Below are 13,726 nucleotides of genomic sequence, written 5' to 3'. Positions count from 1 at the left end.
GGTTACGAAACCACTGTTCCGATTAAGCCCTATTTCAAGCTATCACAGAATACAAGTTTGAAAGCTTTCTACATGAAACTATAGAATCTTAGGGTCCGTTTGTTTGACTGAAAATGGTTTCCGAAAAATGATTTCCTGAAAATGGCCTACTTTTTTGAAAAAGCTAACATTTTCTTGTATTTAGATGAATCTGTGTAAAATATTTTCTGTTGTTTGGTAGATTTTCTGAAAATATTTTATAAAAATTATTTTAAATGGAACAAACATACATTTAAGAATTTGTCTTCTCATTGTTTAATTGAATTTATTTTATATCTATTAAATTTATATTTTACATAATGATTTATTTATAAATAAATACATCAAATTAAACATTTAGAACTAGTGCCAAAGAAAAGGATTCAAAGAGAAAAAATCAATTACAAAAGAATTCCTAGTCTAAGAAAATAGATTACACAAGAATATGTATACACAAGAATACATAGTTTAGACAGATCGTTTATGCACAAAAGTCCATAATTCCATTTCCATACCAGTCATTTACATCCAGCTACTATGTTAACATGATTATGGCTTACAACAAGAGACGTAACCAGAGAGACAGTATACAAATAACTAAAATATTTAACACATACAATCATTCTTATCGTCAGTGGGCGCATTTGGATGGAAGACAGAGAGAGCACGAGCAAACTCTTCGAAACCTAGAATTCCATTATGCTTTGTATCAAACAAGTCAAATATTTGTAGTGAAATCAAAAATATATTGACAACTCAAGCAATATTATGCTAACAAGAATTATTCTTTCAAGGATAGAGACATTATTAATTAATATTAGATAAAAATACCCGATCAGCAAATAAACTCTCATTTTTGTTTGTTTTGAATGACGCCAATTGGAACTCCTCCTGTCAAATAGTAATATAAAAATTCTACAAAGATGAGAGGGAAAGAACCAACTCAAGATGAGGAGTGATCATCAAGCCAAAAAACTTGACAAACATAACTAAAGATATCAATTATATAACAAAATGGGAACTATGAAAAAACAAAGACCTTGTTGATCAGCCCATCATCTATAACATCATTGCTTATCTTCTTGAAAAGCTCATAAAGTGCTTCTATTTCACTTACACTAACTGCATGAAGATGAGCAAAAAACAAATTTCAGTAGAATGACTCAAGAACTAAAATAACACAGGCAAATACTGAACAAAAGTTAAATCAAGCAAAAGCATTGAATTTATCAAATAAGCAATATAGGATATTATTTAAAAAGAAAAGAAAATATGATAACATACGAACGGTCTATCTTGCAAGAAGTTCAGGATCGACAAGACCTCTTGATTGCTTGTACAAATCATTATCACATCATTACAGCACTGAAGTAAATAAATACTTCAATCCTTCTATGCACTGCAACATGATATTCTCTTCACATCAATACACTCCATACCTAGGCAACACCAAAAGAGACCAAAAATCCCATTCATGTCATTCTTTCCATACACTCGATCATTCTAAAAGCAAACAATAGGATTAACCTTTTAACCATTTCTTGATTCTGTTGACTGAAGACCAAATATTAGAGTTGGAATCTGATAAAGCCGAAGACCTCAAACTCAAAGTGAAATCAGTATCTGTCTTATAAAATCAAACCATGATCTTAACCTTTTAACCTATTTGAATTTTCTTTTGTCCTAACAGATTTAAAAGCATTCCATAAGTGTTTCCCCTTCCTTATTTTTTGTGCATGGAGGAGCACATAAAGAATTAACTCCTCCATGTCTATTTCTCATACATGGGAGATCAACAAAATACAATCAGGCAACGCATACAACACTATTCATCATGAATCAAGAAACGCAAAGGAGAGGATAAAAATAAGTAATCTTACCAAACAAAGAATTAGCCATTTCATCCATTTTAAAAAATTAAGGGTGGCCACAAATCATCCATCTTTGCTAACATCCATTCCAGCATTGTAGTATAAAACAGACAATCTAGTAAAGAGAAGTGGTTCAAAATCAAATGCCCATAAAATCAAACACATTAAAAGGCCCAATTCAAACACAAAATCATTAACTCCATCACAAATTGAACCTGATCAAGATCCCATCACAAAAAATAAAATTCATTTAAAAAATATACAAACAAACCAAATTGCCAACTTAATAGATCTATTGAAGTGCAGGAATTAATTAAAACTACCTACTTTAATCTTATATCAATTCAAAAAGGTTTCTTTTCAATTATTATTGGGGAACAACCAGAGGGAAAAACGAAAATATGAAAACAAAAATGTTATTACATTTTACTAAGAAGCAAGCAAACAAATCATATAATTCCAAAACGGTTATCAATTTCTCATTATTTCCCATAGTTAATTGTCTCACCGTCTATTTTGACAATTGAGTTTCGAACTTGAATAGACTGATTTCGCTTGAAGTGGAAAATTGCTGAAGGGAAATAGATGAAAAAATTGAAGAGAAAAAATCACCAATTTATTGAGAGTTTCATTTCTGAAAAGACTAAAAATGGCTAGGGCTTTTTTCTTTTTGTCAACGAAACTACTATTGGTTGTTTTTGATATAGAGATGAATCTTGGGTCGGGGACGCAATGAAGGGAAGGGGAAGGAGAATGAGAGAGCGTTTAGAAAGTTCTGATGCTGGGATATGAAGAGGAAAAACTTCGGAAAATGTCTTACCGAAATAAAAAGGGGAAGACATTTTCCCCAAAAAGACCTCATTTTCTCGTGTTTTGTAAAATGTTTTACAGAGGAAAATCATTTTCAACCAAACAAACATAGGAAAAGGCTGAAAAGCTTTTACGAAAAAGTTTTTACAGGTAAACAAACGGAGCCTTAATGTTGCTAGTAAAATTAATATTACATGCTGGAAAATTGCTAATAATTTTTTGCCTACTCTAAGTAATCTTGTGATTTGGAGAGTGGCAGTGGTGAGTTGCTGCCCTGTTTTTCGTGGAGCTAAGGATTCAGTTGAGCATTTGTTTCGAGAGTGTCCAGTCACAATCCAAGTTCTGCAAGAATTGAAGGTGCCATTTTCCTCCAACAATGAAAACAATTGGAAACATTGGTTAGCTAAAGAATTCACAAACAGTATGTTGGAGACATGCATAGTTTGGGTGGTCACTTTTTGGGCACTATGGTTTGCCATAATCGAAACAGTATCTACCATGAAGGAGTTAACCGAATTGTGAAAGGGATAGTAGTGTTTGTAAAGACATACATCCACGAGTTGAAGAGTTTGGAATCTGTATTACCACAATTTTAACAAGAGTAAAGGCAAGGGCGTGTCTTAGAGCTGTAATTTTTATGGAGGAGTTAGGGTTTCAAGAGGTAGTGGTCAAGGGGGATGCCTTGGTTGTTATAGAGAAACTAAGGGCTCTTGAGGAAGACAAATCGACCATTAGTATTCTGGTGAAGGAGATTAAATTTAGGCTTGACAAATTTGAGTCAATGGAGTTTAGATTCGTACCTTGTCAACGGAATCGTGAAGCGCACTCACTAGCAGAGAAGGGAAGGAGATACGGGGATCTTCGGTTTTGGATAGAGGAAGCTCCAAGAACGGTGGAAGTAGAGGTAGAAAAGGATCGAAGGGTCATGCAAGGTAGGGTTTGAATTAGGTTTTTTTACGTCGGAGGAATGATTATCTTTGGGACTCTGAGGTGGTCAAATTTGAAGGAGCGAGATGGGAGAAATCGTCAAGATGCCATCGTCAGTGGGAATGGAGAGACCAGATGCTCGATTATTCAAGCTGGCTGATACGGAGTGAAGGTGGAAGAGGATTGAATTCAAGTTGTTTGACTCAATAAGGAAAGATTTGAATTGATCAGAAAAGAAGAAATAAATAAATTTAGTAAAAAAGAAGTCAAAAACAGTAAAAATGAAATTTGAGAACGAGGAACAAATAATAATATATAAATAAAAAATAAATAGACGAAATTTAAAAGTGAAAGATGAAACGATAAATGATGGATAAACTGATAGCCATGATGGATAGAAGGATAAATATCTAATTAAATCTTTTGAGATATAAATCTCAACAAATTTAATTAGTGGCTCTAATCAACCCTTTAATAAATAATTCTTAGCAAATTTAAGGGTGAAGAATGAATTCTCATGACTCTTTGAAGAAAATCGAGAAAAAAACTATTTCTAAAAATCACAAGAAAGAAATTTTGCTCAAAGAAACAAATTCTCAGAGTTGAAAACTTTATTTATGAACACAATTGTGTCTTTAATGAACAATGAAGAAGCGTTTATATAGGCTAGCTAAGTATATCCAAATAAAACTTTAATTAATCTAAACAAGGAGTAGTTTTAAACAAAATTTTCTTGTTAACATAAAACTCCTAAATAATTTTAAATACTTAATAATTATAAAATATTCAAAATAATAATAATAATAATAAAATAATAAGAGATAATAAATACAATATTGGGCTCGTGTATCATAAAATCAAGCCTAGAACTCGAACCCAATATGAAACACCTAAGCTTGTAGGATTGATTAGGGTCCTTAAAGTGAAATGTCTAAACTTGTTAACATTTTCCACGTGGGTTTATCATCATAGATTGAGAATTTAGACTTATGAATAAAATTAATCCCTTCTAATTCATCACTGCTCCAAAATCTATCGTCTTGAAGCTTCAACTCTTCTTCTCGATTTTTTTTTGTGATAAAGTCTTGAATGAATAAGTTGAGGTTTAACTTTAATTGCTTAGATTTAGATCTCGTGATTGAGCCTTGAGGAAACTAAGTCCATCTCTATTATGGCCTTTGAATTGGACCGAGCTACTAGTATGAACTGTGGTGTTTGAATGTAGATTTCGTGAAAGGAAGTTTCATCTTTCAAAGTTTTAGGCTGTGGTTTTGTTTGTTTTCAATTTGTCTAGTTTTGGTTTTTTGTTGTTTTTTTTCTTCTTCCCAGAACAACCATTATGGCACCGTTATTTTTTTATTAATAATCACCAGCAGGTTTATTTCAAAAAATTATATGTATTTTCAGGACTTTGGATAATTCAGAATTAATTCTAACATTTAATTTGGATTAATTCAGAATTAATTCTAACATTTAATTTGGATTAATTCAAAATTTTCAATTTTAATATTTTAATTCCTAACTGAAATTTTGAAATCCAAATTCTACTTTCTTATCCTCGTAATTATCTTTTAATTTTCTTACAATTTGTATAGTTTTGTTTTATAAACTTCTACGACTTTTCTTTTAATTGTTAATATTTTTATGGCTTTTTAGAAACTTTTAATTTATATATATTTGAATTTTTTAGACTTATTAAAATTTTATATATTTAAAAAATTCAAATGTTGGTATGAAATGCCACATCATCTACAAAAAGACAACTATTTGAACAAAAATTCAAAATATTTTTTATAGCTTTTAGAAACTTTTAATTTATATAAATTTGAATTTTTTAGATTTATTAAAATTTTATATATTTAAAAATTCAAATGTTGGTATGAAATGCCACATCATCTACAAAAAAAAGACTAAACTATTTGAACAAAAATTCAAAAAGCCAGGCGATAAATTCAATGAGTTTTGAGAGAGATAATGTCATTAACTCTATAAGTTCCAAACATTACATGTCCAAGGCAGAAACAGAAAAGAGAAGTATTTTACATTTCACTAGAACTTGGCTTCAACAACCCAACCCAACCCAACCCAGCTCAGCTCACACAAATAGAAATCTCATGTCTGCCTCCGTCAATTTTCCTAGAGCCTCTGTGGAGCCACCCACCGTCCTACACAACACCACAACACCACAACACATTAAACTTTCAAATTACTCCTTCAAAATTAACAAAAAACTAATAAACTCTTACCCTTCAAACACTAATTCCTTCTTTTCTTGCAGCTTTAATATCCTCTCCTCTATTGTGTTCTCAATAACAAACCTCACAATCCTAACATCACACCAAAAAAGATGCCATTAGTCTCATTAACTCAAACCAGTCTCAACATTTTTGTTATAAATTAACTTCCAATCACAACCCAACCTTATTGGTTTACATTGCCCTATTCGGTGTATCCTATCTTGTGCTTGGCGCTCCACAGCTGGGTTCCACCACGGGTCCATCAAGAAAACCTAATCAGGTTCAAAGTCTACCATTTTAAGCCTTTAGGAAAAAGAAATGTACACAAAGGAATAGCCAATTTAACCTAAACACTACTGTATTCATTTTAGATAAGGAAACGTTTAATTGCAAAATTTAAAACAAACTGTAATCCCAGTAAGAGAGAGTAATGCCATAAATCCTTTTTTTGCAAATGGATCCCAAAAGATATCAGAGATTAAACCAAACAAGCATTCAATAAGATATTGCTTACATGTGATGCAACTGTGAGATTAAGGGCAACACCTCCAGCTTTCAAACTCATGAGAAATATCTTGCAATCTGGATCCTCAGTAAAACTCTTGATTGCAGCATCTCTCGCAGCCAAGGACATGCTCCCTACTAGTTGAACACATTTTATGCTGGACTGCAAAACAGGCCAATCTATTATGATAGCATCTTTTCTTATCTGCACAAAGAAACCATGACAGAATTTGTTTCGTTTCTCATTTTAGAAACCTTATGAAGGGAGTATTTTATGATATCCAAGAAAGATGTGAATTGGCTGAAAACAATTCCTTTCGCAGAACCATCTCTTTCCACCATGAATCTGATTTCTTCCCTCTAAAATTATGAAAACTCTGTTAGCAGAGAGGATGAAGAGATAAACAGTGAACAATATGAATATGCCATGCAATAGAGGCAAATTTGCCGCAGGTCATAATAATCATCACTCAACAGTGAAAGTAATAACACTAATTCTGTCAATAACGGTCTGTCATTTATCTTTGTTATCATCCACTTATATTGACAAAGAAATGCAGCTGCTGCTAATTTCTATTATGAATAGCACCGCTGTGAATTAAAAAGGTGACACAAAATTACTGCAGCATTACACGTGACAATATTGAAGTTCAAAATACCAAGTTTTGCGACTTTGATAGAAACATAGTTTACACATAAAGACACTGCTAGTCATTGAGGTTTACATAAGAATTTACTATATGAAGAACAAGCCAAATGGGAACTCCAAGCAGGCTATCAGATGAAATTTCTAACCACATTAATAAGAAGTTTCTGCTAAACTGTCCAGTAAAGTCATGTCAATAATGATAAAGGAGAGATATATAATAGCCATTAATGACATAATGCAAACCATGGTTGTGTATATAGTACAAATGTTATCCTCTCAAAATAGTCTAGCAACTTTTTAGCAATTAATGAATCCCAGTAAGTCATACCAAAGCCTCTATTTTAGTGCTCGTCTGAAAATCATTTAATTGAATTCTGTTCAGAATACTTGAGGATTTAAACCCCTTCAGTGTTGTTTTGCTAGATTGCCCTCCATCTGCATTCGTAGTCAGATCAACAGTAAGTAATCTTGAGCATGAGGGGCATGAGACATTTCCCAGGGAGGCAGAAAAATCAATCAGACAAGCTTTGCAGAAGACATGTGCACATGCTGTAACCTGAAACAATCAGAATCAGGACATTCAAACAAAATGCTTTCACGGTTGCACATTTGTAGTGATTATTTTATTCTTATCTTTTTAATGACATCTTATTCTTAAGATTTGCTCAAATATGACCACGGGAGGATGGATTAGTGTAACTGTTTTGACCTTTACATGCTTATAGTGCCAGGAAGAACTAAAGGAAGAAAATACTAAACAGAACAAACAGAAAGGGTAGCCCACCACTGGATCTTCTGCAGGATCATTGCAAATGCCACAAACTTGTTCATCATCATTCCTATCACCATTTACCATGTTTCCAGCTCTTTGTGCAGCAGTACTCGAATATACTACAAGGTAAGGGTGATCAACAGCCTAGAATTTTGCACAAAAACACCGGTTTAACAGATCAGCATAAAAATTTCAAATACCGTATTTCATTTTCTTAGATAAAGGTCTAATCTGGATGTATTTGCTATGGGTGATAAGGATGATAGTGAAAGGATCAACGTCTGGGTATTATCAATGTGCCCATATGGCACAGTGTGTAGTTGCGGTGGGGAGCACCTCCCAGTTCCACCTGGACACCATTCAATTCACTGGGGTCCAGGGCAGTGAGAGGCATCCCCACATCTTTCCACTGTGCCAAACAGACACCAAGTGATAATCATCCCTTTGGTAGTATCACACCTTGAAGGGGTGACCATATCATCTTCAAAAATTCACGGATATTTCCTCACTCAATAATACCTTTTAGAAAATTACCTACAAATAATAAAATATATAACAAAAAAAAAAAGTTCTGATCCAGACTACAATTACACATACTGAAATTCATAAAAAAAGGGCAATATCAACTAGAATTAAAGCTTATGAAGTTTGGAATACAAACACATAGGATTCATGCATAAGTCAATAATCAATTGAAACAATACAAAAAAGCCATCGGTTCAAGGATATGCCATTTATTATCAAGAGATTTAGTAATTAAAAAATATTTATGCTCTACCGAATCCAAATTCCAAAATATGTGCTTGCATATGTAAGCAAATTAGAAAGAGGTTGAACCTATACGAGTATAACCCTATCATATCATTTTGTAAGACTATCAGATCCAATATTATATCTTGTAGGCCATCATTAATACAGAGTAGAAGAATAAATTATTCGATATGCCTAACTGTTTCATTAACCCACATAGGAAAAGAATAAAAGAATACAGGGTAGAAGAATGTTTCATCCATTGAAGAAATAAAGATATACTCACCTGCCGCAAGCGTGTGAGGAGGTCAAAAATGTGAGCATAATTGTTCATTACAGTTCCTGCTTGAACATATCTGTAAGAAGAGCAGAAAATTAAAAAAAGAAAAGAATAAAGCTTAATACCATAAAAGGAAAAACCATGGTTTAATGATCATGTATCTAAGAAAACATCGAGCGTAGCTTGAACTAGATTTTTCATATCACTAATAAATATAAGAACAATCCCCATTTCGATGTGATGGGGAATGGCCTATATCCTTGATGGATAGACGGTACCACAACATAATAGTGAAGATTCAAGTGAAATCAAACATAGAGCAAAAGACGCCTATGAAAAATAAGGTACACTATGATGTTAAACAAAAATACAATGGTCCAGTAACCAGCTAGCTCGTTACTAGCTCATTAAAATTAATAAGCTAACACATCCTAATTAGGATGTCAAAACCTTGCTAAGAGAAAGAGATACCAGTAGACAATGCCAAGTGGTCAGTGGAGATATTAACAATCTATACCTAGCTAACTAGGATTTCTTAATCTTTTCATTTGAACAGCATGCAAGTATTCTGAGAATAAATATCTTTGTCAACCAAGAGTTGCACGGTAAGTGCTCAATCAATTCAACCATCAAAAGCTAAAGAGCTATATGGTAACTTACGTGTTAAATTGTGCCTGACTTTCACTGTACAAAGATTCATAATAGTCGGTTTCTTTAATGTCCATGGTGTCCCGTCTCAAGGAAATCTGCAGAATGGGTGCATTGGCAACAGAAGCACATAGGTATATTAAGAATTAACAGAACTCCATCATTTACTAGAGATTGTGTTTGCATTTGTGCAAACCCATGTCTGAGAATATGTACGTATCAAAAGCACTTACAATTCTAGGAGGAAGAGCAAGATCAGCAGCCCTGCCTTTCTTGGTACGTCTTAGGACGATGTTCTTCAAAATTTTGTGTTTTAGCAATATCATAGCTCTTTTCCCGATCTCACCATTTCCATAATGTTGTATTGGCGTAGCCACGTACTAAGATATAAAGATAATTCAGAAAAAAATGCCTTTTAACATATTATCAGGACCAACACTAAAGGAAATCTAAAGGATTGCAAAACTCACCTTATTCCACCAACAAAAATGCCTCACAGAATTATGGGGGCAGTTTGGGCATTGTGTTGATGAACTGTACAAATATAATCAGATTCACAGAAATAGTAAATAACAATCAAAAGAAAAGGGTTCCAGTAACAAAGCTACAATTGCATAAGGGAAAATATACAAACCAAACAAAGCAGAACTACTATCCAAGATGCATCAACAAGAAGACGTTGTACAGGAGAATCACTTATGTTAGCTTACCTCTGAAGGTACCTAAACTGGATGTGAATGTAAAATGCCATAGAAGGGATAATTAAGCCTACACATTTAGCCGAAATTTTCTTCACTCTAATCATTTCAGAATGTCCAAAAGAAAACCATGTTAAATATAACCAATTCAGTCATTTAAACACACCCCATATTATAAGCTAGACAAGGATCAAGTGATTTTTGCAGCATGTCACCAAACTTATAGTCAACCAGAAATAAGCCCACGCGATGTTGAGGTTCTTCTTTCTTAATTTAAAATTTTAAAATCTTCACAATGTTTATTTGTTTTATTTTGTGTTCCTTTGTGAATTTTAATACAAGTGGTGCTAATAAAATAAAAATTTGTCAATTTTTGGTGATGCATTTGAGAAATAAAATAATTATTATAAATATGATGTTGAGAGCTTCCTCAATAAATCAATGCAAACTCCTCTGTTGAAGCAGATTCACTTAATTTTACACATTTAAATTAGTTTTATCATTTTTTAAGCCTTCGAAGTAATATATTAACTAACATCTTTCTGTTAAACAATCAATGATATGATTAAATTATGAATTACAATATACAAATATATTGCAAATTTAATATCAATTCAATCTATAGAAAGTTGCATAATGATAGCAAAATTTTATATTTAGCACTATAAAATGTACATTGTATTATTACTACAATTTGAAGTAAAGCTTTCTCCTTTTCTTTTGCATTGATTTCTCTTTCTTCTGTAGTTTCTTTCTTTTTCCGTAATTTTGAATATTTACTGTATTGAACATTTATTTAAAAGTAGCTATGATGAAACCAGGAAGACGAAAAAAGAAAGTAAATCCTAAAATAAAATAAAGAACTCTAAAAAGAGAAGGTTAACATGTTAAGAGAACTAAAGAACACAAATGAAAGAAGGTTTCAACCTGATACAAATGGAAATGGCAGCCGTCATTGACAGTGTTACTAGTTATGCTACAATTTTCAAGTTGGACAATACTACAAATTAAAACTCTATGGCCCAAATGGGAATTGGCTACATGTGGTGACTTGTAGTGAAATTAAATCAGGATCAAGCAGGGCAAGAATGCGTTCAGAATTCAATATCAACCCATACCTATAATCAAGAGTTCTGCAGTCACAATCTTTGCACAAGTAATAGGAGTATGGAACTATTTGCAAGAAGCGAACCTGTGGAATGCAATAGAAAACAAATAAGGTACAAAACAGAAACTTGGAATTGCAATTCAATTTCTATAAAATGTTACTAACCAAAGAGTACAGTTCTCCAACACGATTCTGTAGTGGAGTGCCACTCAAAGCCCATTTGTATAAGGATTCCAAAGAAAGGACAGCCTTTGCAGTATTACAACGTCTATCTTTCACAAAATGAGCCTGTGTAGAAAAATAAAAAATGGTAATTAATTAACAATATACATGCTAAAATTAAGTCCTTCCCTCCACTGGAAGCTGCAATTGACATCAACTGTTGAGGAAAAGGTTTAACCCATATTATGAGTGTTAGACAAATTCTAGTATGTCAGGAATTCTTGTAGATAGTAAATCTTGAGATGAAACTCCCATTATTTGATTTTCAAAGTGTTAAAACAAAATCTAGTGAATAAATGAAGTAAAAGATCGAGTATATTCCTAATTTTTCAATAGATAATAATTATGCTATGATTCACCTCATCCAAGATGATGCGCTCCCACTTCACAGAGTGTAGAAGTGATTTTCCCTCAGGCAAGTTATGTTCTTTGCCTGCAGAAGTTTCATCAAACTCAAAGTCTCTGTCTTTGTCTTCCCTATTATGCTTTGCTTTCTTCTTGCTACCCCTCTTTCTGGAATCAGCTTCATAATTACTAGCATGTTTTTTGCCTGACTTGAACATAGACTTTGGTTTCTTTCTCTCTTGCTTAGATTGGTTTTCTGTTTTAATAGCATCAGGGCCACAATAATATTTCAAGTGAACAGAGAGCTTCTTTTGGTGAAATGATTTCCCACAGTAAGGGCATTTCTCCTTTGGTGGCATCATGAATTTCCTATATTCAGCCTCAACAATCGAATATGTTGTTATTACAAAATCATATTCTGAGAACTGTTTCACATTCTTCCCTCTATTGGCACCATGGTAAACCAACACCTTTGTGCTTCCCCTTGAAGTAAACCGATCAATCTCACTTACCCACTGACTCACCGCAACAACCGGACAAATAACAAGTGTGCATCTTATCCTGGGCAAATCTGTTGATGAACCTGCAGTCTGTGACGAAACATTGGGTTCACCAATTGTATGGAGTACTTGACGTTTGGCAAGGACAAGGGCTATCGCTTGAATTGTCTTCCCCATTCCCATCTCATCTGCAAGGATTCCCCCTTTGGTATTTGAGTCTTCCTGTTTCAGAGCCCAGGCCAACCATTCCTTTTGGTACCTCAACAAAGGAATAATTAAGTCGGATGATGCGTCAGAAGTCTCAGTTATTACCGCATTCTGTTGATCAAGATCAACATCTACTGTCAAATTCTCATCAATCCATTTCTCATGCTCTTGTTCCCAAACTTCCCACATTAACGGTTGCCCAGACCTAGCCTTCTTTTTCCTTTTTGTATTGTTTCTCTTCTTTGCGGTTGACACATTAAAGTCAAACTGGCTTTCATTTTGCTCAGATAGTATCTGTTCACCATTGCCTCTGTTTGTTGGAGGCTCAGTAAAATCAGAAATGGTGATAGGAGCAGGTTTCACTGCTTTATGGTTTAAGTCCAGAATCTCCTCTTCCCCTGCAACCATGTACTCATTTTATTGATTTAGCCCCCCATAAAAACACACTCATTTTATTGTATACCAAAATTACAAAGCAACGCAAAAACAACCAAAATGGGGAAAAAGAACTCTAATCTGATTATGGGAGGAAAGTACCTAGATCAGAATCGGAGGAAGGGACATAGGTTTCTGAATCGGAGAGATCATCCAACTGGATAAAATTATCGGCTTGGTCAGAACTATCGCTGTGTTCTTCTGTTTCCAAATTAACATAATTCCAAATAATAAAATTAAAATTAAAAAAAAAGTTATACCCAGAGGAAAGTTACATAAACGGGGAAACCCTAAAAAATCCAAGTGAGGGAAGTTTAAAGGTCACCCCCGTTTACAGAAGAAAAAGAGTAAAGTAGGAAAGGGGCAGATAACCCTAAGAAAGGAAAAAGAAAAGTAGGATAGCGCAATTGTTTTACCATTGGCAGAGAAGTTGGAGGTCCTTTTACGCGATCGAAGCTGCATTTGGGAAGGGAGGATGTAAGTGGAGTGAATTTGACGTTTAGTTCCCGATGGAATGAAGACGAATGATCAGTGAGAGAGAAAGAAATAAGCGATTGGGCGGCGGGAATGTGGGGTGTTGTAATTGTTGACTTGACACGCCACCCAAACGGCGGGAAAGTTCTCAGCATAGACTTATACCTAGTCAGCCTGTAACCTTTTCACTCTGTCCCAACTTCGATTGTTAAGCAAATGAAAATTTTGCTTTGTTAATATCTGAATTTCTGTTCTAATAATGAGATTGATA

At 33.7% G+C, this 13,726-nt stretch overlaps 2 protein-coding genes across 22 annotated transcripts; both read right to left on the bottom strand.

Moving 5' to 3' along the window:
- Window positions 1-498: 498 nt before the first annotated feature.
- Window positions 499-3,909, bottom strand: LOC105794146 (calcineurin B-like protein 6). 19 transcript variants are annotated; one of them, XM_052628300.1, is made up of 6 exons: window positions 3,500-3,909; window positions 2,398-2,460; window positions 1,899-2,004; window positions 1,058-1,140; window positions 850-909; window positions 499-704 (listed from the first exon to the last, which is right to left on the bottom strand). In XM_052628300.1, exons 3-6 carry the CDS (start codon window positions 1,924-1,926, stop codon window positions 537-539), a joined length of 339 nt encoding a protein of 112 aa, XP_052484260.1. In that variant the 5' UTR covers window positions 1,927-2,004; window positions 2,398-2,460; window positions 3,500-3,909; the 3' UTR covers window positions 499-536. The 19 variants fall into 19 exon arrangements, 6 of the variants coding, with proteins under 6 accessions (XP_052484260.1, XP_012478615.1, XP_052484258.1 ...); XM_012623161.2 differs by having other exon boundaries at window positions 2,927-3,907; XR_008194416.1 differs by lacking the exon at window positions 2,398-2,460 and adding an exon at window positions 1,303-1,599 and having other exon boundaries at window positions 499-909; window positions 2,927-3,900.
- Window positions 3,910-5,573: 1,664 nt separating this feature from the next.
- LOC105794145 (DNA repair protein RAD16) lies at window positions 5,574-13,650 on the bottom strand. Of its 3 annotated transcripts, none has more exons than XM_052628297.1 (16): window positions 13,398-13,650; window positions 13,084-13,138; window positions 11,854-12,944; window positions 11,438-11,560; window positions 11,283-11,356; window positions 9,937-10,000; window positions 9,700-9,846; window positions 9,479-9,564; window positions 8,825-8,894; window positions 7,801-7,932; window positions 7,345-7,572; window positions 6,623-6,727; window positions 6,378-6,530; window positions 6,047-6,135; window positions 5,873-5,953; window positions 5,574-5,791 (listed from the first exon to the last, which is right to left on the bottom strand). In XM_052628297.1, exons 1-16 carry the CDS (start codon window positions 13,608-13,610, stop codon window positions 5,722-5,724), a joined length of 2,781 nt encoding a protein of 926 aa, XP_052484257.1. In that variant the 5' UTR covers window positions 13,611-13,650; the 3' UTR covers window positions 5,574-5,721. The 3 variants fall into 3 exon arrangements, with proteins under 3 accessions (XP_052484257.1, XP_012478612.1, XP_012478613.1); XM_012623158.2 differs by having other exon boundaries at window positions 13,084-13,182; window positions 13,398-13,580; XM_012623159.2 differs by having other exon boundaries at window positions 13,084-13,179; window positions 13,398-13,580.
- Window positions 13,651-13,726: the final 76 nt, after the last annotated feature.

This window comes from Gossypium raimondii, chromosome 3, assembly GCF_025698545.1.
Source record: "Gossypium raimondii isolate GPD5lz chromosome 3, ASM2569854v1, whole genome shotgun sequence".
Taxonomy (NCBI): domain Eukaryota; kingdom Viridiplantae; phylum Streptophyta; class Magnoliopsida; order Malvales; family Malvaceae; genus Gossypium; species Gossypium raimondii.
Note: the sequence above shows the minus strand (reverse complement) of the source record. Positions and strands in the feature narration are given on the sequence as shown.